The sequence below is a fragment of the Myiozetetes cayanensis genome, unplaced genomic scaffold (assembly GCF_022539395.1).
Source record: "Myiozetetes cayanensis isolate MyiCay16 unplaced genomic scaffold, myiCay2020 scf4, whole genome shotgun sequence".
In the NCBI taxonomy this organism is placed as follows: Eukaryota; Metazoa; Chordata; class Aves; order Passeriformes; family Tyrannidae; genus Myiozetetes; species Myiozetetes cayanensis.
The window spans coordinates 9,787,763-9,810,890 of NW_026087631.1; the positions used below are offsets into that span (position 1 = coordinate 9,787,763).

Below are 23,128 nucleotides of genomic sequence, written 5' to 3' on the forward strand. Positions count from 1 at the left end.
ACATATTTAAAGGATTAGATAGCTCTTTCAGAGCTATCTTCCCCACAAGTGTTATTAGATCTTGTAAAAAAATAAAATGTCCCTCTCCCCTCCCAAATAGTGGCTATGTGAATTTCCATTGATTTAACTTGAATGTGCATTTAAAGTAGCATAAAGTGTGCTTTAACTTGTGGTGATTATCTTAATTTACTACTAAAAATATGTCTCTCAAATGTCAGGTCCAGGTGGAACATACTAAAGAAAAAAATAAAAAGAAGTTTGCCCAAATTGAGGTTCATAGATGACAGTATTCATTACCAGAGTCAACTTTTAACAGGGTAGTCTAGTGTAGAGACCTGAGTAACAATGTGACACCAAAAAGCATGGAGATGTTCAAAAAGGACTTCTATTCAATTGAGTGATTTTCACAAGTAATTTTAAGGATTAATCGGAGAAAAGATTTGCTAAAATATATAGGTATTTTAATTGTCAGACTACAAAAACCATTTACATTTTTGCTCAACTGAAGTTATGTAAATCATGACAATGATTTAAGAGGGATGTGCAACAGAAAGCAGTAATTAACATCCAAGCAGAATAGTTAAATGTTAAGTCTATACCAGCTTATTGACACCAGTGGGACCTCAGCAACATTATACTGTACATATACTGCTACTATACTCCAAATCTGGAAGAGGAACTGAGGAATTCAGAGAAGTAAACTAGTAAAATTGGAAGAATAAACCCTGAAAAGAATGCTTAGAAGCTTGATAAGATCAAGCAGTTAAAAGTCCTAAGTGGGACTTGGACCAAACTGCTGCTGGATGGCAAAACGTGTGATCCTCTGGTGGTCAGGGATGCCTCCAACGTCATCTGCTTCTATCAAGGATTGAGGGACTCATATTCTTTTACATCTTTCAAACCTAGATTATGATTGTTTTATTGATAAGTCATGTATTAAGATTTGACCTGATCTGCAGAGGTCCAGGTGATTAGAAACCATAAGCTAAGCTGTGGTACAAAATTCCGTGCTATGCTACTTATAAAATTGTGCTACACTGATTCTGCTTATTAAAACACCTATGCTACCTTGATCATAACATTCTATGCTGGTCATAAAAGTCTGGTAATAAAAAACAACTTTAAATGTAACTACAACTTAGTTTCATCATCATTTTGCCAAGGATTTCCAAAAGAACTTGTCTGTCCCTATAAAACCAGGTGACAACCTCTCCTCATAGGAGAGATGCTCCAGTTCTTTAATCATCTTTGTGGCCCTTTGCTGTCCAAGACTCTCTTGTGCTGAGGGGCCCAGAACTGGACATGGTACTTTAGATGCAGCCTCACCAGTGTTGAATAAAGGAGAAGGATCACCTCCCTTGACTTTCTGGCAACAATATTCCAATGCAGCCCAGGATACTGTTAGCCTTCTTTGCCACAAGGACACATTGCTGGCTCATGTTTACCTTGCTTTCCACCAGGACACTACACACTTTTCTGCAAAGTTGCTTTCCAGTTGGTGAACCCCCATCATGTACTAGTGCATGGGGTTGTTCCTCCCCAGGTGTGAGACTTGGTACTTCCCCTTGTTGAAATTCATGAGGTTCCTGTCAGTCCATTTCTCCAGCCTGTCAAGGTACCTCTAGACAGTAGCACAACCCCCTGGTATATCAGCCACTTCTCCCAGTTTTGCATCATCTGAGAATTTACTGAGGGTACACTTCTTCCCACTGTCCAGGGGTGTTGGCAACTTGGTGCCAAAAATATATTTTGGGTTATTCATATAAGATTTTTCCCCCATAATCAGAGAAGAGGGAGGAATAAGGAAAGTCTCATGATTTCAGTATTCAAAGTCAGGTTTGGTAATTTACCTTTAATGACATATAATAATTAAGTGCTCATGTATTAGTATGAAAAATTTAATGTCTCAAGGAAATTCACAGCACTGTAGTATTATTCTCTTCACTGCTCATCATGTCTAGCTTTGGATAAATTCTTTTTTTTTTTTTTAATTCAGTGAGTAAAATAAAATTCCAATTTTAGTTAAACACATTAGTTCAAAGCAGTCACATCTATCAGCTAAACACTGACAAACACTTCTAGTGTTCCCTGCTGCTGAACTACTGCTAACAGTGTGAGCTATAGTGTGTTCTGGAAATAAGAGGCTTCCTCACAGACTTGCATAAACCCCTGAGGAGGAATTTTTCTGCTTTCGATGAAATACAATTTAAGCATTATGCTTTACCTCAGTTAAATTCCATCTTACTGACATTCATACTTACATGGGGAAAAAAAAAAATTGACTTAGCAAGCAAACTTACTTCATAGGGGAAAGTATTATACCAGCACACATGGACCAACTTTAAAATCCTAAGTCCTTTTAAATTAAAATACTGAAGAAACTGCTTATTCACAATCTGAGAATAAAATTTACAGTCATGAGTTGCACATAAAGAATTTATTTTAAATGTTTTAAGGATAGAGTTACATCATAATTATAAAAATTACTTACAGAATTAAGTAACAGATTTAAAGTGTTCATACTTCTAAATGCAAAGAAAATAAAAATAATGAAACCAAGTTCTAAACATGAAGTCACTACCTAATTTTAAAATGTGAACACGAAGACCTTTGAACTATACACATACCAAGAACCATCCAAATTGCACTAATGATGTAAAATACAAAATGCACAACATTTTCAAGGAACCAGAAGCTGTTTTTTACCATAATTATTTTTCCCTGAAGTAACTGTAATCTATTTGAAGATAAAGCCTCCATTTTAAATAATTAAAGAAGTTGTATACCTATTGTAATAAATAGGATTTCCCCCAAAGTATTTAAGTCTTTATGTAGTCCAACTTAGTTTAGGTTTTGGCATTCAAAAGAAAAAAAAAATCAGTGTTTTACTTATCAATTGTGATTTTATTTATCCTTGAACAGAATACATGGTCCCTTCAAATGCTGTATGACACATACAACTGGAAAATTACCTTCTGTTGGCACTATGTTTGCCTCACCAGTGCATTTAATCCTACTAACAACCATTCAAACAGCACAATAAGTAAATTCACAAAAAACTGAACACAAAATAAAAACAGATCAAACTCCAAACCTAAACATTATAACATGCAACTTCAGTTTGTTACATAGAATGTTCTAACCTTCTAAGCATGCAAAAAAGGATGGTCTGCATTTAAGGTGGGTTGTTTTTTCCTTTTTAAAAGTTTTACATGACAGATTGACATCATGCACACACAATATACAACAATACTACAGCAGGTAAATGAGAGGCCAATAACTTTTATATATAGATCCATGGCTTGTGTCATCACAAGACCTATGATAAATTTGGAAAGTAATGTTGAACCCCTAGAACAAGGGACCAACATGTAGTTACTAGGGTAATGCAAGCACTGCATGCAGATCTGAAACATGAGCCTAAAATAAAGCCCAAAGCAGATGGCAGGGAGTGGAATTAGTGTCAATTCTCAAAAAGGTGGTTTAAGCTATTAAAAAAAAACAACCACAAAATCAAAAACACTCCCCCCACAAACCTTAAGAAAAAAAGATGAAAAGAAAAAACTCATGCAACAGACAATGGGGACATCTAAAAACCATAAAATTTGACAGTATATACTGTATAGATTATATTCTAATTAGCAAAATATGGTGTATTAGAGTGGCTTACATAAAAACTCACAAATGCAAGCCTAATGCTAAAAATGTTTCAATATACCTAAACCTCAAATATTTCAAAACAAACCTTGTTGTTACATCCTTAAATGTAAAGCCCAAAATTCATTGTATTAAGTTATTCATGTCTTTTGTGTGTAATCAATACACTCATTGTTGTGCCACAAATATCAGCTTGGGCTCATGGAGCCAGGCTCAGCTTTGAGATTTACATGCAGGACTCTTAAGAGTCAATAGAAAGCACATAACAGATCTGCAGGATGAAAGCACTGTGTTGCAAATCTGCTCATTTTGTTCAAAAAACAATGAAAATTTATGGACTCAGATAGTGCTTAAAGACTGGATTGAGAAGTTGTGAAATGAAAGACAATAGCCTGCCTTTGGTTGCCCATGATGAAATACAGAATAGAATGCAATATAGTAGCAAGGGACAAAGAATTAAGATACCATATTTATACAGTATTACCATTTAACAGCATAATGAGGCACAAGCCTTAAGGCTAAAATATGAAATCAGGCAAAAAAATGGACAGAAAAGGACTTAAACCACTGAGTCTGATATCAAGAATAGCCACAATAGAAGTCAGACCTCTGATCTCTGATTAACAGTACCTCTCCTGCATCCTTCCACTGAAATCATAAGGTTGTATACCTATTTATTTCTTCTTTCCATCAATAGTGTTGACTGTATTCAGATTCTTCACATACTGTATTTCTGTGAAGCAGTGCTTTGAAGCTTGTAGAGCTCTGCTTTAATGACAATTTTGTTGCTGTGCTGATCCTTGTTACAGTTACGATGCTTTTAAAAGTTGCTATTCTTAAAAAACAACAAATACCCTACCCTTGATTTACAACTATCTTGCAAGATTAAAACTGTGAAAGGATTCTGCTGTTGTGGGCTGTTATTTACATCCACAATCTAATGCAGATGACTGAACCACTGAGACTGTCTAAAGCTCTCATTAGATAGTACACCACTGGCATGCAAAACTCTAGTGTTCATAGAATGAAATTCATGTTAATGGTATACCTCAAAGCAAGTACACCACAAAAGGCAACAACAGGTTTAAACTGTAGATTTGTCTGGACAGTCCTTACATGGAAAAGCCAGAAAAAGAATACATTGAAAAGATGCCTTCTTGAACCAAAATGGTTAAAAACAATAGCAAAGCCCAACACAAAACAAAGCAAAGGAATACAGCAGACTGAGCAGAAGGCAATAAATGCTTCTCCTTCTCTAAAGGAGGTCCTCAGTGTAAAAGGACCCCCCCCAATAAACTTGTATTTACTGTGGGAAAGATTAGCTAATACTAGGTTTCTAAGTCCACACACAAACATCCAGTTTGCTAGGTTCTGATATTAAATGAGAGACTACTGATTGCCAATGTGTAGTTTAAAGTCTGCTTAAGTAGCATTATATACTGTTAAACTTGTGGCACCAAGCACTTGTATTCTGCTATGAAATGTGTGTAACAAATCAGAGTACAACATTTAGGATTAAAGGCAGCTTTGTTGTGTGTATTTTACTGGTTCCTACAACTTGTAAATACAGGCGTTTAACCTGCATTTTCTAATTAACTGGATATGCAGATTAAATATATTTTTATAGTTTTAAAGCCTTTTCACTGAAAGGTGCATAAGTCAAACACCGGATACCCTACTGTCCTGTGACTAGTAAAAATGTACAAGTATTTCCATGTACTACAAGTTCTTAAAAAAATTAATTTGAAATGAAGTGTAGAAACACAGTAAATTGATGTTACTTGGGTTAGACACTCCTTACTGCTGCACAAGCTGTTTAAATATTTCAGAAAAGTCACCTCTGTCTCAAGCCAGAAAACAAGGACTACCAGTAGCCAAGAAATTAAATTTAATGTTGCAAAAGAAGGCATATGGAAAATAGCAAACTACACTTGCATGTGGCAGTTGAAGAGGTGATGCAAGGTTGAAAAAGAAGTTAATCTATGAAAAAATCTAGATTACAATACTAGATTGACTTCACACAGCTTGAATTTGCAACTGTTCTTTGCTTTTAACTCCCTACCACCCAAATATATTGACTTCCTTCAAGAAAAAGAGTTCTCTTACACAAGATGTGTCATGTTCACATAAATTTGTATTATTCAGAACAAAACAGAGTTGCTAGCAGAGATTGTGGGTTCGCAGGGACATTTAAGCTTTCATTTAACTGAAAAGCAGTCAAGTCTGTGTCTACAAATTTTACATTTAATAGTTCCACAAATTTGGTAGAAGTTCATGATGATGCCTAGGATGTCTTCACCAAATCATAGACATAAATATGGAAATCATCATCAAACTTGATGAAATAGACAGATGGTTTGGCTTCAACTTGATGAATGACCATGCCAGTCCGTTTTGAGCCATCTTCTTTGGCATATTCCACTTGTTTGCCTACCAGGCTGTCCACAACTTCACCTGGTTCTCGTTCTGCAGGAGGTGAATCATCTGTAATATAAAAATACAATGTACTTTGGTAGAAATTTATGGATTTTTTCCAATATACAAAACTGCAGAGACTTCTTTAAAAGTTAAGAAACAATCATGAGTTTAAAATGCAGAGTATGTCTAAAACGAGTTTTTTAGACAAACACCTAACTATTGCCATGCTTCTAGAGAGTAGTCACAGATTTTACTTTTTTAGGTAATACCATCCTCACTTTTATGAAGAAAAAAATAGCACTTCAATTGGTTAGAAAAGTAAATCGTTGACATGAAGGTTAACACACCAATTGCAAAATGTTTGTAGATAATTGAATTTAGGCCCCTAGCAAAACAAGCCACTTAGTGTCTTTAACAGAAAGGCAGGTGTGCTAGAACCCAAACACTATCCAAAATGTCAATGTAAACATGCCATTGCAACAAACCCACATCTTCCAAGGTAAGTGCAACTTCCTTAATCAGTAATGCTGTTGAAAGGAGCTTTTGATTTCACACTAGAATGGATACTGTAACTATATAATTTGCTTTTCTAGCAAAATCTACCCAGAGGTATCCCTAAAGACACAATTCTGTAAAAGATCCAAATTCAGGGAAGGTAGCTCATAGTTCATAGTGTCTTAGAAACAGAGGTAAGTAATCATAAAAATCATAGAATCATAGAATATCCTGAGTTGGAAGGGACCCACAATAGTCTCAGGAAAAAAAAACACATAAAAAACTTAATTCTTAAATATGAAAAGCATAAGTATTTTTAAACTTATTTTTCTAAGAAAGAAGAAAGCAAAGCAGAATTTAAAAAGTAATTGCAAGGTATGTCAGGGTGGTAACTCTGAAAGAGCTTGCTTTATTCGTTTTTTTTTTTATAAATAGGAAGGTCAATTTTTCCATTAATTTTTGTGGCTCCTTCTGAAGCCACAAATATGTTGATTTTTGTTAGGCTGGAAAAAAAGTCTAAACCCATAGGATTAGTACAGAAGTTATGCAAGTAAGTGCCACTTGTTTACTCAGCCACTGCTAGATCTGAAGGAAGACAGTCTCAAAAACTCAATGAATTAATTTTAAATAATATTTATGTAGTGCATTGCAAATTAGTGTTTGGCTATCTAATTAATAATAAATGGCCAGTCTTCGCGAGCGAAGATCCGGGGAAGGTCTTTACACCTTCCAGCCTGCGCATTGGATTTTTTAGGTGAGACACAGTGTGCGCAGAACTGAGCCCACCCTTTAATCCTAAGGTTCATCTGCCGGGGCCAAGCGAGCTTGGACGGTGGCAGCGAGGTCCTTAGGACGTAGATGGATTCCCTTTTTAAGGGCTAACGAGCTCCACCTGCCCGGGAGTGGCCCTGACCGGGAATCGAACCCGGGCCTCAGCGGTGACAGCGCTATCTAATTAATGATTTACTTTAAAGCCAAAATTGCCTCTCTGTCAGAGAAGTGCTTTTGAGGTGCAGGACAATGAGAGTACAATATTCTTGACAAAGTTTTTTCTTCTTTTTTTTTGGTATTAGCTATAATCCCTTGAACAACACTGTGTGAAAATATTTATAGGAAAAAAGCAATAACTTTCACTTCAAAAAAAGAAGAAAAAATATTCCTCCTAACCTATTGAATTTTTTTCCTGTTTACGTGTTTAAACATGTGAGAGAAAATGAGTTTTCAAAAATTAATGCTTCTTTCCTCCAAGAAACTATTCAAAAACTTTCCAAACTGAAGATGCCTACCCAAACTAAATTAACCAGACTATTTTAGTTAGCCCCAAAACATTATTTTTATAAGAACTGCTTAAAAAATACAACTCCTTGAGATGGCTCCTAATTTGTGACACTTCTATAAGAAAATAACAACAGAAAGCATCTAGTTTGTCAGTGTAAAAAAAATCTAAGAGTAATCTCTTCCACAACAGTATGTATATATTTATCAGAATTAGGAATTATAATGGAAAAGGATTTTCCAGTATTTACTGCATATTTCACCACTGATTCAAGTAAAATATTTCAGAAATTGCTTAATACAGATGTTTTTTCAGTTGTGCTGTAAACCTTTCTAGTCTTGATACTTAAAAAGATCCTTGTTTGTCAACTCTCTTTTCCATAAGCCATACAATAATACAGAGAGATGCCACTTTCCAGAAGAAAAAAGTATCTGTTCTACTTACTGGAATCGGGCATAATGCGAAGGTCACCTTCTTTATAGTCATCTAGGAGTTGGTACATGTACAAGACAGGATCTTTCTCATAGGTAATATAAAACCATGTGTTCATAATAGGAGCTCGAGCCAAGATCATCCCCCTCCATTCATCTTTTGAGCCATCCTCTGTCTCAAACATATGTTCCACAGCTTTGCCAATCATTGTGTCTGCCAGGTGGGCATCGCTAATTCGAGATGAAGCTGAAATGGTAGCAGTTCATAAGTATGTCCATTCAAAAAGAACAGAAATAAGTCTTTGCAAAAATTAATCTTTATCCAGATTCATGAATACATTTGTTTGAAAGTTGGTCAATTCACATACAAAACAAATAATGTCCATTTCAGAGCGTTAAAGAAAAAAGAACAGAAGAACTTGAAGAATTATTTTAACGTTAACTCTTTATTGACATTTTCCATTATTGCACCTCCCTTCCAATCCAACTATCATAATGGAAGATAAAGGGAGACCAATATAGGCCACAGCAAGGAATAACATCTGTATTTTAAATATATTTGTATATTTGTATTGTGGATGGAGGGGAGAGAGGCTAAATCACAGAGCAGCTGTATGAAATTATTAATGAAGGTGTTCAGTTTGGTTCCCCCTAACTCCATTCTAGATGATACTGATTTCTTTGCAGACAGGAAAAACAAAAATTTATTCCATTCAGAAATAAGTAATTACTAGGGTAAACTTTGAACTTTACAGTTTGGAAACACCTGCAGTTTAACAATTCAGTGCTAATTATAACAATAAAGTCTTGTTACTAGTCATTTAACTTAGAAAATGCTTTTTTCCCCTCCGCTTGTATTAAAACCTAGGGAAAGCACATGAAAAAAACCCCAACCAAACACATAATTACTGTCAAACACACACAAGAAAACATAGTCAGGACATTTCTCAGCTGGCTCAGAGTTTAAATTTTAATGGAAATTTCGCTGTTACATGTACATAAGCTTGTTAGGGATAAGACTCAAAAAGAAAAAACACAGAATTTTCTGCATACCATTTAAAGACAAGAGACAGCACTAATCTCTCTGCTATCATCAAAAATTTGTGAAATAAAAAAAAAATTAGAGCATTTAGATTATCTGCCATGTAATGAAAAGTAATTTAATAAAATTTAAATGTTCTGACAACATATGCACATATAGGAAAAAACCGCTTACCAACTCTGTCTGGAAGGACTTCAAGTGCTGAAACTCTTTCATCTTTGTGCAGTTCTAGTCCATACACACAGTCAAATCCATCATACTTTATAAGATAGAGGGAGGGATTTACAGGAACTTGATCAAGAACTGTGCCCTTCCATTGTGTTACAGGTCCACTCCCTTCTCTCCAACCATGCTGTATTCTGCAGCCTACAATGTTTCTTCGTGGCTGAGAAATAGGTTTGCTTGGTCCAACATTGTTTCTATGCTTTCTGTACACAGATACAAACATAACATTAAACAAGCACATACTCAAAATTCTACTCCGGACAAGAGGTGCATGCTTTAAGAAGGCAATACATTATTATTATATTAATATAAGATACATTAATTTCTAGCACATACAGCTTAGTGTACCTTATTCAAATTAGGGTATAAATCATATTACATTGCACTGGAAAAGGAAAAAAAAACATACTGAAAAGTAGTGGAACATTTTCAACATTTTGTATAAGGTTGCTTTCATAATAGTAGTTTCTAAAACCAGTTTGCTTAAGTCAAAATATCTTTTTTAGCCATTGTTACACTGAACATCAAAAATAAAGCTTGCTTGTTAAAACTCTAAATCAGGTCTGAAAGAACAATGTCACCTAATATACTTTTGCTACATTGTTGCTCTTGGCAGAATAGTAAACATAATTCCCTTACCCCAGAAGGAAGAATTCAGTGGAAACATTAGTGGTGGTTAATTAAAATTCTTCAAAGCATTTGTTTTCCCTAACCTTTGTTGTCACCCAAAGGAAATTTTGCTTCCCTTTGCACTTGCAGGTATCTTTGACTTCAAGTGTTTTTAAAGACACGGTAGCAACAATATTCTTTCAATGTTCTTTTTTAGTACAACACAAGAAAAATTGTATGCAAAGGTCACAGCAATAGAAGTGATATTCTTTAAAGCAGATAACAAATTAAATATGCTTTTTACCCTTCCTCATTTTTGTAATCCAACTTGCACAGAAAGATTCCTTCTGGTAAATGGCAGTTGCTCTCATAAACAGTCATGTAAGCTATTTAACAGTTTCAACCCCCTAAAACAGTGTTACACAAGTTTTATTCTATTGAGTTAAAAAACCCCAAACCAGTAAGTTGACACTTGTAAATACAATGTATGAAGAAACACAAACATTATGACATTACATATGTGATCAATGTATATTATCTTTATTTTAGCGCATGTTACAATATGAATATTCATTCCTAAAGTGATATTTAGTGGGTTGCCTGATTAAAATTCTCACAAATGTTAGCTAATTCAAAAATAGATTTCTGGATTAATTACCAGTTATAGTACACTTCATTTAAATGGCAATATACACATCACTAGCATGCTTAAAAGAAACATATATAAAAAGAAAAATCAGTTGCATAAAACAACATCCATCATTAGATTAGTGACAGTGACCAAAGAAAAATGTCTCTAGGAACAATGAAAACTCAAAGAGCAGTCCATATATGATAGAGATCCAAAAGACACAATGAAGTCTTATAATGAGTCTTAAAGAATAATAAAAACAGTATATAAAATTACTAATGTTGAAGATATAATCATGTCTATTAAAAACAAAATGTATAATTCCTTTATCAGCTTGTCCCACCTAAAGACTCATTCTCCATGAAAATCTTAGCAGAGTTCCACAGTATCTTTTGTCAAATTTAATTTCTGTGATGATTTAACTTGATCAAGGAGGTCAGTCTGCATTCACAATCTCTGTTGTCAAAGTTAGGAGTATTATAGAAATGCTAATCTCTTCTAGTTAAGAGGAACTCCTCTGCAGAGTTGGTTCTAATTTTCCACAGGAGCTTGAACACATGTTTAAACAATACTTCTTGCTCAAGTCTTATTTAAAAAAAAAATTAAAATAGTAAAGTTTTATTCTGAATAAATGAGATCTGGTTCTTAGACACTATGTAAAGGACAATGTTTTGCATGCAATTAATGTATTTAGCTTCAATGAATCGCAATTCCATTTTAAGGTGTCCTCACAGAATAAAACTAACTGCTACTGAAGTTAAAAAGTTGAAGCGGAAAAAGGTAAAATAATACTCTTCATGTTTAACCACACAGTTAATCTCACTTTCTGCCTAAAAATCATAATCATAACATTTAAATTTGCACAATTAACTGAAAAGCTTCAATCACTTAAAAAATATGATGACAAAAATCTACATAATACAGTTTAATTTGGTAATTACCTTTTAAAACACTTTGGAGAGAGCAAAAAGTGCCATAAATGCAATTACAAAGCAAGCAGCAGCCAGGTATACTTGCAGTTCAAGTTTTCCTTTCTCTGAAGTCTGGTACTACTGGACAGCTACTCATTCTCATTTGGACTGCTATTTGTTATAGCAGGAAATATGATTTTCAAACAAATAAATTGCCAAAGAAAACCTATTTTTGCTTGCAACTGAACATCATAAGGAAGAAAACAGGTTTCTAACTGACTACAAATAACAGAATCATAGAATGATCAGCCTTTAAAGATCATCTAGATTCATTAAATCAGGTTGCTCAAAGCCCCATCCAAACTGACCATGAATACTTTCCAATGATGGGAAATCCACAGCTTTTCTGGGCAACCTGTTCCAGTGCCTCATAGGAAATTTCTTCCTTATGTCCGATCTAAACCTACTCTCTTTCAGTTTAAAACCATTGACCCTTGTCCTGTCAATACAGACCCTGGTAAAAAGTCTCTCTTCGTCTTTTCATAAAAGTGCTTTTTATATATTGAAAATATATATAAGGTCTCCACAGAGACTTCTCCAGGCTGAATAACCCAAACTCTCTTCATAGGAGAGGTGTTCCACTCCTCTGATTGTTTTCATGGTTGTCCTCTGGACCCACTCCAACAGGTCCATGTCTTTCTTGTACTGGGGGCCCCAGAGCTGCACACAGTACTCCAGGTGGGGTCTCATCAGAGAAGAGTAGAAAGGGAGAATCACCTCCCTTGACCTGCTGGCAATGCTTTTTTTGATTCAGCCCAGGATGCAATTGGTTTTCTGGGCTGAAAAGCACATGCTACCATCTCATGACCAATTTTTCATCCACCAGTACCAGGTCCTTCTCTGCAGGGCTGCATTCAATCCATTCATCCTACAGTCTGTATTGATACTGGGGATTACCCTGACCCAGATGCAGGACCTTGTACTTGGCCTTGTTGAACTTCATGAGGCTCACATGGACCGAGCCTGTCAAGGTCCCTCTGGATGGCATCCCTTCCCTCCAGTGAATCAACTGCACCACTCAGATTGGTATCATCTGCAAACTTGCTGTGAGTGCACTCAATCCCACTGTCAGTTATAAAATCATAGAATCATAAAATGGTTTGTGTTGGAAGGGACCTTGAAGATCATCTAGTTCCAACACCCCTGCCATGGGAAGGAACACCTTCAATTAGATCACATTGTTCAGAGCCCCATCCAACCTGGCCTTGAACATCTCCAGGGATGGGGCATCCACAACTTCCCTGGGCAACTTGTTCCAGTACCTCACCACCCTCACAGTAAAGAATTTTTTCCTAATACCTAATCTAAACTTACACTCTTTCAATTTAACCCATTCCGCCTTGTCCTGTCACTACATACTCTTGTAAATAGTCTTGCCCCATCTTTCCTGTACATTTCCTTCAGGTGCTGGAAGGCCACAATTAAGTGACCCCAAAGCCTTCTCTTTTCCAGGCCAAACAATCCCAATTCTCTGTCTTTCCTCATAGGAGAGGTGCTCCATCCCTCTAATCATCTTGGAGGCCTCCTCTGGACTTGCTCCAAAAGGTCAATGTCCTCCCTGTGCTGGGGACCCCCGAACTGGACGCAGTACTTGAGGTGGGGTCTCACAAGAGCAGAGTGGAGGGGCAGAATCACCTCCCTTGACCTGCTGGTCACACTGCTTTTGATGCAGCCCAGGACATGGTTGGCTTTCTGGGATGCAAGCAAACATTGCCAGCTCATGTCCAACATGTCATCCACCAGCACTCCCAAGTCCTTCTTGGCAAGGCTGCTCTGGATCTGGTCATCCCCCAGCCTGGATTGATGCCGGGGATTGCCCCGACCCAGGTACAGCACCTTGCACTTGGTCTTGGTAAACTACCTGAGATTCCAGCACTATGTCGTCAATGAAGATACTGAAGACTACTGGTCTCAGTACGGACTCTTGAGGGACACCACTCATTACTGGTTTCTACTTGGACATTGAGCCGTTGATTTTGAATGCAGCCATTAGTCAATTCCTTATCCATCTAACAGTCCATCTATCAAACCCATCTGTCTCCAATTTCGAGGCAAGAATGTAGTGGGGGACCGTATCAAAGGCCTTACAGAAATCCACATAGATAACATGAGTTGCTCTTCCCTTGTCCACTAATGCAGTCACTCCATCGTAGAAGGGCACTAGATTAGTCAGGTACGACTTGCCCTTGCTGAAACCATGTTGATCGTCTCTAATCATCTCCCTGTTTTCCATGTTTCCACATGTCTTCCAGGCAGATCAATTCCATGATTTTACCAGGCATGGAGGTAAGATTGACTGGTCAGGGAACTCCTTACTACCCTTTTTAAAAATGAGTGTGATAATATAAAAAAATGGGTGTGTAATAACCATGATCAGTATACTTCCATATAAGATAAAAGTGATGCGTTAGGATTCTTAAGATTTGTAGCATATAGATTTTTAATATAGATGTATAGTTTCTAACACTTGAGAACAACAGTTAACTAAAACTCCTTTCTCACGTTTCATATCAAATTCCCAAAATTCTTTCAGTTTTGTTTAATGTTCTCTTCAAGGAAAAGACCTTAGCAAGTACATCTTGTTTGGGACATGTACCTAGGAAGATATCATTGTAGACAAAGCAACCTAGAAAGCCCGGAGACCTTGGAAAAGTTCCAAAGAAGGGATGTGACCTGAGAATGGTGATGATGATGAAGAAAGGGGCCCTGAGACCTCCAATTCAATTCCGTGAAGGCATGCTGAGGGACGGACCTGAGGGAGGTTATCAGGGATGGACAATTTTTGTATTGGATATATCCATTAGGTATGATAATTAATTACAGCTATAAAATTGTAAAAGCCCAATACTGTATTGTACACTATAGTGTACTTCTGTATATAGTGTACCTTAATAATAATAATAATAATGGCCAGTCTTCGTGAGCAAAGATCCGGGGAAGGACTTTACACCTTCCAGCCTGTGCACTGGATTTTTTAGGTGAGACACAGTGTGCGCGGAACTGAGCCCACCCTTTGATCCTAAGGTTCATCTGCCGGGGCCAAGCAAGCTTGGACAGTGGTAGCGAGGTCCTCAGGACGTAGATGGGTTGCCTTTAGAGGGCTAACGAGCTCCATCTGCCCGGGGAGTATCCCTGACCAGGAATCGAACTCGGGCCTTGGCAGTGACAGCGCCGCGCCCTTAACCACTAGACCACCAGGGGCTCCCAGTGTACCTTAAAGTGCTTTAATTAAAGACTGTTGTCTACTTTATCTATATTAATATTGTCCAGAAAGTTCTTTTCTTCCATTTTAGGCAACAATAGCTAACTTTCTCAAACCTCTTTTTATACCAATTGTATGTTGTTTCTGTGATAAGCAGAGGAACACATAAGTATGTAAATTTTGAGATGGTATAATGAGAAAATCCAAAATGTTTCCCTTCTGTTGTATTAGAATAACCCTTAAAATTTCACAAAATTTTGTTCTTAAAGACTGGGATAACATTTCAAACTGCTAGACATTCAATATTTAAATTGTCATACATATATAGAACATACAGAGACAGAAAAAACAGGTAACACCAAGTCCTGATGCTTCAGTTATGACCTCATTGTAAAAGGTCCTTCAATTCCACTAAGTTTCAGATCCTTTTATTTCAAAGAAATGATAGAATCATTTAGGTTGGAAAAGACCTTTAAGATCATTGAGTTCACCTGCAAACCTAACACTGCCAAGTCCACCACTAAACCATGTCCATAAGTAATACATCTACATGTCTTTTCAATACCTCCAGGGATGGTGATTCCGACACTTTCCTGGGCAGCCTGTTCAAATGTTTGACAAACCTTTCACTAAAATTTTTCCTAATATCCAATCAAAACCTTCCCTGGCTCAACTATTGCTTATTATTTTGCAGAAAAGACCAACAACCATATCACTACAACCTCCTTTCAGGTAGCTGTAGAGAGCTATAAGGTCCCTCTGAGCCTCCTTTTCTCCAGAATAAACAACCTCAGCTCCCTCAGCCACTCCTCATAAGACTTGTGCTCCAGACTCTTCACCAGCTTCATTGCCCTTCTCTGGACTCACTCCAGCACCTCAGTGTCTTGTAGTGAGGGGCCCAGAACTGGACACAGTACTTGAGGTGCAGTCTCACCAGGGCTGAGTACAGGGGGACAATCACTTCCCTGGTCCTGCTGGCCACACTATTGCTGATACAAGTCAGAATGTTGTTGGCCTTCTTGGCCACCTGGTCACACAGCTGGCTCATGTTCAGCTGGCTGTCGACCAATACTCCCACATCCTTTTCTGCTGGGCAGCTTTCCATCCACTCTTCCCCAAACCTGCAGTCTGGCATAGGGTTGTTGTGACCCAAGTGCAGGACCCAACACTTGGCCTTGTTGAACCTCAAGCAATTTGCCTTGGCCCATCAATCCAACCTGTCCAGATCCCTCTGCAGAGCCTTCCTACCTTCCAGCAGATCAACACTCCTATCCAACTTGGTGTCATCTGTGAACTTGGTGAGGGTGCACTTGATTCCCTCATCTGGATCACTGATAAAGGTATTAAACAGGACCATCCCTGGGGAACCCCACTTTTGACCAGCAGCCAACTGGATTTAACGCCATTCACCACCACTCTTTGGGCCCATTCATTCAGCCGGTTTTTTACCCAGTGAAGAGTACACCTGTCCAAGCCATGGGAAGCCAGTTTCTCCAGGAGAATACTGTGGGAAATGGTGTCAAAGACTTTACTGAAATTCAGGTAGACAACATCCACAGCCTTTCCCTTGTCTACTAAGCAGGTCACCTTGTCATAGAAGGAGATAAGGACAGTAAAGTAGGACCTGTCTTTCCTAAACCCATGCTGACTGGACCTGATGAACGGGTTGTCCTGTACATGCTGCATGATGGCACTCAATAACATTCACTGGCACCAAGGTCAGGCCAAGAGGTCTGTATAGTTCCCTGGATCCTCCTTCCGGCACTTCTTATAGATGGGCATTATATTTGCTAACCTCCAATCAACTGGGACCTCCCTGATTAGCCAGGACTGTTGATAAATGATTGAAAGTGGCTTAACTAGCACTTCCACCAGTTCCCTCACTACCCTTGGATGGATCTCATCCTACCTCATAGACTAGTGCATGTCTAAGAGGTGTAGCAGGTTGTTGATCATTTCCCCTTTGATTATGGAGGCCTCATTCTGCTCTCCATCTCTGTCTTCCAGGTCAGTGGGCTTGGTACCCTGAGAACAGCTGCTCTTGCTAGTAAAGACTGAGGCAAAGAAGACATTCAGTACCTCAGCCTTTTCCTCATCCTTTGTCATTATGTTGCCCTCCACATCCAATAAAGGATGGAGATTCTCTTTAGCCTTCCTTTTGTTGCTGATGCATTTATAGAAACAGTTTTTATTGTCTATTACAGCAGTAGTCAGATTAAGTTCTAGTTGGGCTTTGGCCCTTCTAATTTTCTCCCTGCACAACCTCCCAACATCCTTGTAGTCCTCCTGAGTTGCCTGCCCCTTCTTCCAAAGGTCATAAACTCTCCTTTTTTCCCTGAGTTCCAGCCAAAGCTCTCTGTTCAGCCAGGCTGGTCTTCCTCCCTGTCAGCTTGTCTTTCAGCACATCAGGATGGCCTGGGTCTTTAAGATTTTCTTCAGCCTTCCTGGACTCCTTTGTCCTTCAGGACTGCCTCCCAAAGGACTCTTTCAACCAGGCCCCTAAATAGATGAAGTGTGCCCTCCTCAAGTCCAAGGTGGCAGTTCTGCTGACTCCCCTCCTTACTTCTGCTACAATAGGCAGGAACTTGTCACCATTGTCCCCTATCCCGTAAGTCACTGAGTTCTGCCAAGCAGACAGGATAGGGAATCTTCCATATCATATGTCCTGTCTAACTGACAGCTCTGCCCCAGGGAAGGTAGGGCACAATTCCAGCAGTCTCTCTCTCTCATGCTCCCTGTTATTCCTTAACAACCTACTCACCACATCCTGGAGCTCTGTCACTAAACAGAGGTTTTCCTCTACCTGGATGCAGCTCCCCCAGGTGTGCTCACTGCTGCTGTCTGGTACTGGTATAAGAGTAGGGCATGCCCTGCAGCCCGACACCTGGGTAGCAGCATATTTCCACTGGAGCTCTGCCTGGGAAGCTGCATCAATCATGTTGGGTGCAGAGTTTAGAGTGTTCATAGACTCCTGCCAGGTGGATACCATTGCTCCCTGGTCAAGTTGGCAGAGCTATAGTACCCTTCCTGCATGCCCTTACCTGCAACTGCTCTGTTGGCTTGCCCTGGTCACTAGCACTCCCTAGGGGCTTCTTTTATATGGGAATGGGGGGGTTGGATGTTTCTCCTGGCCCTGCCCAGGTCTTGTCAGCAGTTGTAGCACAAGCTGCAGGTTTCTGGTGGCTCTCATGGCTCCCCAGGTTCAGGACACCCCCCCCCGTGCTATGAATCATGCTGGTACCAGAGCTGCTTGTCTCAGTGACTGAGGATTTATCTTGAAGGCACTAAGCTCATAAGTAGTCTTGTTACATGAAAAAGTTTTATTAGGAGAACCAGATCATGGAAAGTTCAAAGAAATTTAGGTAATAGCACAAATGAAGTAGAGTAGCAATGATCAGTACAATTTCTATATTTCATGGTACCATGTAGAAAAATTATTAAAAATAGGGCCCAAATTAGAATTTTGATATTACTACAGACTGTCACTAAAAGATCATGTGATCAGAGAATTGTTATAAACTATTTTTCCTTAATATTCAGACTATGAGGCACATTACTAAAGACAGAAGTTTTAAAGTACTTTCTGTACTCCTTCAAAAACCATCATTTAGTTGTGAAATCAATTTTCTTAGGATTACGAGTGTATTGGGCATACGTGGCAAGGTTTTGGTAATGGACACAACATACACCCAGAGACATGACAACACCTGCAGGGCTAGCCTCTATGAGAAGTCAGGGGCTACCCTGTGCCAGACACAGCTGGTTCCAACTGGCCTGGCAATGGTCCCATTTCAGGCTAAAGTTGAGACAATCAGTAAAGTCTGTGGTGCCTTTGTGAAAACATATTTAGTAAAGAACAAAAAATCCACCACTGGACAGACAGAGAAGGAGAGGGGAAAAAAGGACCCATGCTGGAGTAGTTAGATATTTCCTGAAGGAACCGTGGCCCATGGAGAACCCCCAGAGAACCCATGCCAGAGCAGAGTTTTCCTGACAGGACTGTCTCTCCTGGAAGAGCCCATGCTGAAATAGACTTTCCTGACAGGAACTGTGACCTGTAGAGAACCTACATCAGAGCAGGGGGAAATAAGGTACAAGAGGGAAGGAGCAGCAGAGAGCAACCATTATGTATGGACTGTAAATTCCCTTCCCTCATTTCCCCTTCACCCTAGGGGTGGTGAGTGGTAGAGGAGTCTGGATTGAAGGGATGAATTTGAGCATGGGAAAGGGGGAAAGAAAGGTGTTGTTTTAATGTTTGTCTTCCTGTTTTCTTACCACCTTAATTTATTTTAACTTGCAATAAATTAATTTTCCACAAGTCAAACCTGTTTTGCCTGTGATAGTAACTGGCAAGCAATCTTCCTGTCTTTATCTTGATCCATGAACTTTCTAATTCTATTTTCTCCCCGTGCCTCAGTGAGGAAGGGGAGTGAGCAGTTGGGTGGGAGTTTGGCTCATAGTCAAGTGTAATCCACCACAACAAGTTAAAGTGTGATCAGAAATTCACAAGGGATAAGTACAGTGATAGTTAAGTGGCAGAGAAAACCTCCACCTCAAAGTCCTTGAACTGCCAACTATAAGAAACCTCCTAGAATATTTTATACTTACATGATGCACCAAGTGTGGAAAGGATGAGAGCCAAGAGACTACTGACTGATATGACATAAAGAGGGTTAACTTTATATTCACAGAGATCATCACTACCCATTGACACTGACACATTCAGAAGAACTGCCCTTTTGCAACTGAACTGTAAACATGGGGCCCCCTTCCAAAAGGGTCAATGGTTAACTACCATTTTAGTTAAGAAGGGTTTAGAAGACTAATCCACACAGCTTATTTTACCCCTTCCTGAGTTACTGGACCATGTCCTGTTCAATCCTGTTGGCTCTTCCCTCCCCTATGAACTTCTGAACCTAGTTTAGAATCTCTCCTATGACCTTCAAGTGCCAGTAGACTTGTTCCTCTTTTTCTTTAAATGAGGAATGTAAAAATCATCATAACTAAATCAATGACAAAGTATGCATTACTAATTCATGGTCTACTGTAACAGCTCATAGTAGTATCAGCATACATTTTTAAACAGCGATTCATATCTCACTTGTTTACTATAAAAATGTCTACAGCACTACTTACTGTTGATTTCAAAAATGTAAGCAATGAATATCAAATAAAAACAACTCTATACTAGTGTCTGCCATTTTCAGAAAACTCAGTGAGCAGCACACAGTGTCATCTTGGTTTGGTACAAAATAAAACCTTTACTAAACAATTCTTAAACAATTAAACTAGGCTAAATCAATATAAAACTTGGGCGCTTATGTTAAATACCTCAAAATCACATGACTTAGGATCATGACTTAATATGCCCCATAAAAGCCTTTATGCTAAAAAATATACAACCTATTTAGGTATTTAAATAAGTGTATATCAAAACAATAATAAAGACAAATCTAGCCACCCTCAAGTACAAAAGGCAACCCACCTCTGATAGTCTTCCCATCATACACTCCTTTCTCTGAGCGGTTGAAAAAGAACAAGAGAAATTAAGTTTTAACTCTACCTGTCTCTAAACAAATAAATGTTTATCTCTGCCTTGTAAGGAGATAGACAAGACTGAATAGTGAAGAGCTGGTGAAAAGAATTAAAGTAGTTTTACATCAGGTGTTGTGTCTGGTAAACAGTTAATACTAATTCAAATGTTAATCACTGAAGATATTTCTGCCAGACAGATTGCTTTGGATTGATGCCTGTTGTATATCAGCACTATAAGACTTCATTCTCAAAATATAACTAATAGCATTTTAATAATTTTCACCTTTCCCCAGCCTATTTTAGAGTTCACCCGCCAGAGATGCAACCAGATGCAACATCTAGCTGTTCACTAAGATCACTTATGTCTAAGCTACTACCTCTATCTTCTCACATTTACTCATAGCAACATTTAGCTACTATTAGTTCAAATTGTAGTAGAAAGAATAATACATGTGATGAATGTATAGGATAAGCAAGTAACCTTCACACAAATAGCAGCTGTACTACAGTATGTTGTTTATTTTTTTAAAAAGGTAAAAAATCCTTTAAAAAACTAAAGCTGTAATGAATCCTAGAGTACATATGCCCAATTTCTGGCTTGCAATCTCTTGTTTCTGAATTATAAATTACAAAATTGTATTGACAGAATAATTTCTCTGAGTAACATTCAAAATGATGTTTATAACTGTACCAATGGTGCATTCTTTCCCACTGTCCCCCCAAAAGAATTGAAATCTGACTCTACACACATACACTGTTTAAATACTGCTCGACATTATTTTCAAAATGACTGGAACAATACAGATACATTTCTAGAACGGTACTCCCAGTTATCCAGAACTATACTTTAGGACGATATTAGCAACTTACTTGTGGGAAGTTCTTTTCTTCATCATGCTTGCAGAGACTCCTGCATGACCTACAATATAAATGATGTAATTATTGAACAATAAAATGCATTTATACACAATGTTAAAAAGGTATCTTATAGAAAAGTTCTCTTTTTCAAGTAAAAAAGATTAAACACATCATGTTGTGATTTATCAATGAGTTTCTACAGTGGAAGAAGGCTGAAGAGACAGGCAAGGACTAAGTACTCATGAAGGTAAGTGAAGAAATAAGGAGTTACTGATGACAACTGTTACAAAAAGATGAATTTAACACAAAGGAGATGGGAGGTAGTCTTTGTTATAGATCAATGGCTACAACAGTTGAGGGAATCAAATGTCTGTGTCCCCTGTGTTGATAATAATAATCATCATCATCATCATCATCAAATACATATATTCCTGAGTTAGTGAGACCAGAATGTGTGGGTGTATACATGGCTCAGCCAAACTGATTATAAAAACTCAGTATAGAGCCAAAACCAAGTATAAAGACTCAGTATAGCATATATAGTATAAAAACTGTACAACTAACAGAAAGAACATTGAAGAGAACAACAGGCTTGAGTTGGTTTCAACCCACATATTTCTTCCCAACAACTGGGGATGCCCAGCATCGTGATGGAGACCAGTAATGACAATCACATTTGTATTGTGATTCAACTCTATATTGCAACTGCTATACTCTATTAAATGCAACTTGTACTTGCACTGTGATTTAAGTAAATTACTATATATCATTCTGCTAAATCAAAGTCCCATGTAATGTCAAATAACTTCATGTATTGGGTTTGTGTGGCCAGGTTTTGGTAGTGGGAGGGGGCTACAGGGGTGGTTTCTGTGAGAAGCTGCTAGACGCTTCCCCCATGTCCGACAGAACCAATGCCAGTCAGCTCCAGGATGGACCCACCACTGGCCAAGGCCAAACCAATCAGAGATGTTGGTAATGCCTCTTGTGATAACATATTTAAGATGGAAAAAAAAAGGTTATTGTGGCCAGAGAAGAGGAATCTGTGAGAGGAACAACTCTGCAGACACCAAGGTCAGTGGAGAAGGAGGGGGAGGAGGTGCTCCAGGCACCAGAGCTGAGATTCCCCTGCAGCCCGTGGTGAAGACCATGGTGAAGCAGGGGGTCCCCCTGCAGCCTGTGGAGGTCAACAGGGGTGCAGAGATCCACCTGCAGCCCATGGAGGAGATCCAGGCCTGAGCAGGTGGATGCCTGAAAGAAGGCTGTGAATGTGTGGGAAGCCCGTGCTGGAACAGGCTCCTATCAGGGACCTATGGACCCATGGAGAGAGAAGCCCACATTAGAGCAGGTTTCCTGGTAGGACTTGTGACTCTGTAAGGAACCCACACTAGAGCAGCTTGTGCCTGAAAGACTGCACACCGTGGAAAGGGACCCATGTTGAAGCAGTTCATGAAGAAAAGCAGCCTGTGGGAAGGACTCACACTGGAGAACTTTGTGGAGAACTGTTTCCCATGGGAGGAACCCCACGCTGGAGCAGGGGAAGGACTCCTCTCCCTGAGCAGCGGCAGGAACAATCTGTGATGAACTGACTGTAACCCCCATTCCCTGTCTCCCTGCACCACTGGGGGGGATGAGGTAGAGCCTGGGAAGGAGGGAGGGGTGGGGGGAAGATGTTTTTAAGATTTATTTTACTTCTCATTATCCTACTCTGATTTTGTTGGTAATAAATTCAATTAATATCCCCAAGTAAAGTCTGTTTTGCCCTTGATGGTAATCCATGA

The 23,128-nt window shown here is 38.7% G+C and overlaps 1 protein-coding gene across 1 annotated transcript; it reads right to left on the reverse strand.

Annotated features, from left to right (window-relative positions):
• Positions 1–2,422: 2,422 nt before the first annotated feature.
• LOC126647293 (spindlin-Z-like) lies at positions 2,423–21,410 on the reverse strand. Its single transcript, XM_050329412.1, has 4 exons — positions 21,363–21,410; positions 9,494–9,747; positions 8,291–8,524; positions 2,423–6,141 (listed from the first exon to the last, which is right to left on the reverse strand). The coding sequence occupies exons 1-4, from the start codon at positions 21,386–21,388 to the stop codon at positions 5,942–5,944; spliced, it is 714 nt and encodes a 237-aa protein (XP_050185369.1). The 5' UTR covers positions 21,389–21,410; the 3' UTR covers positions 2,423–5,941.
• Between the last annotated feature and the right edge of the window lie 1,718 nt (positions 21,411–23,128).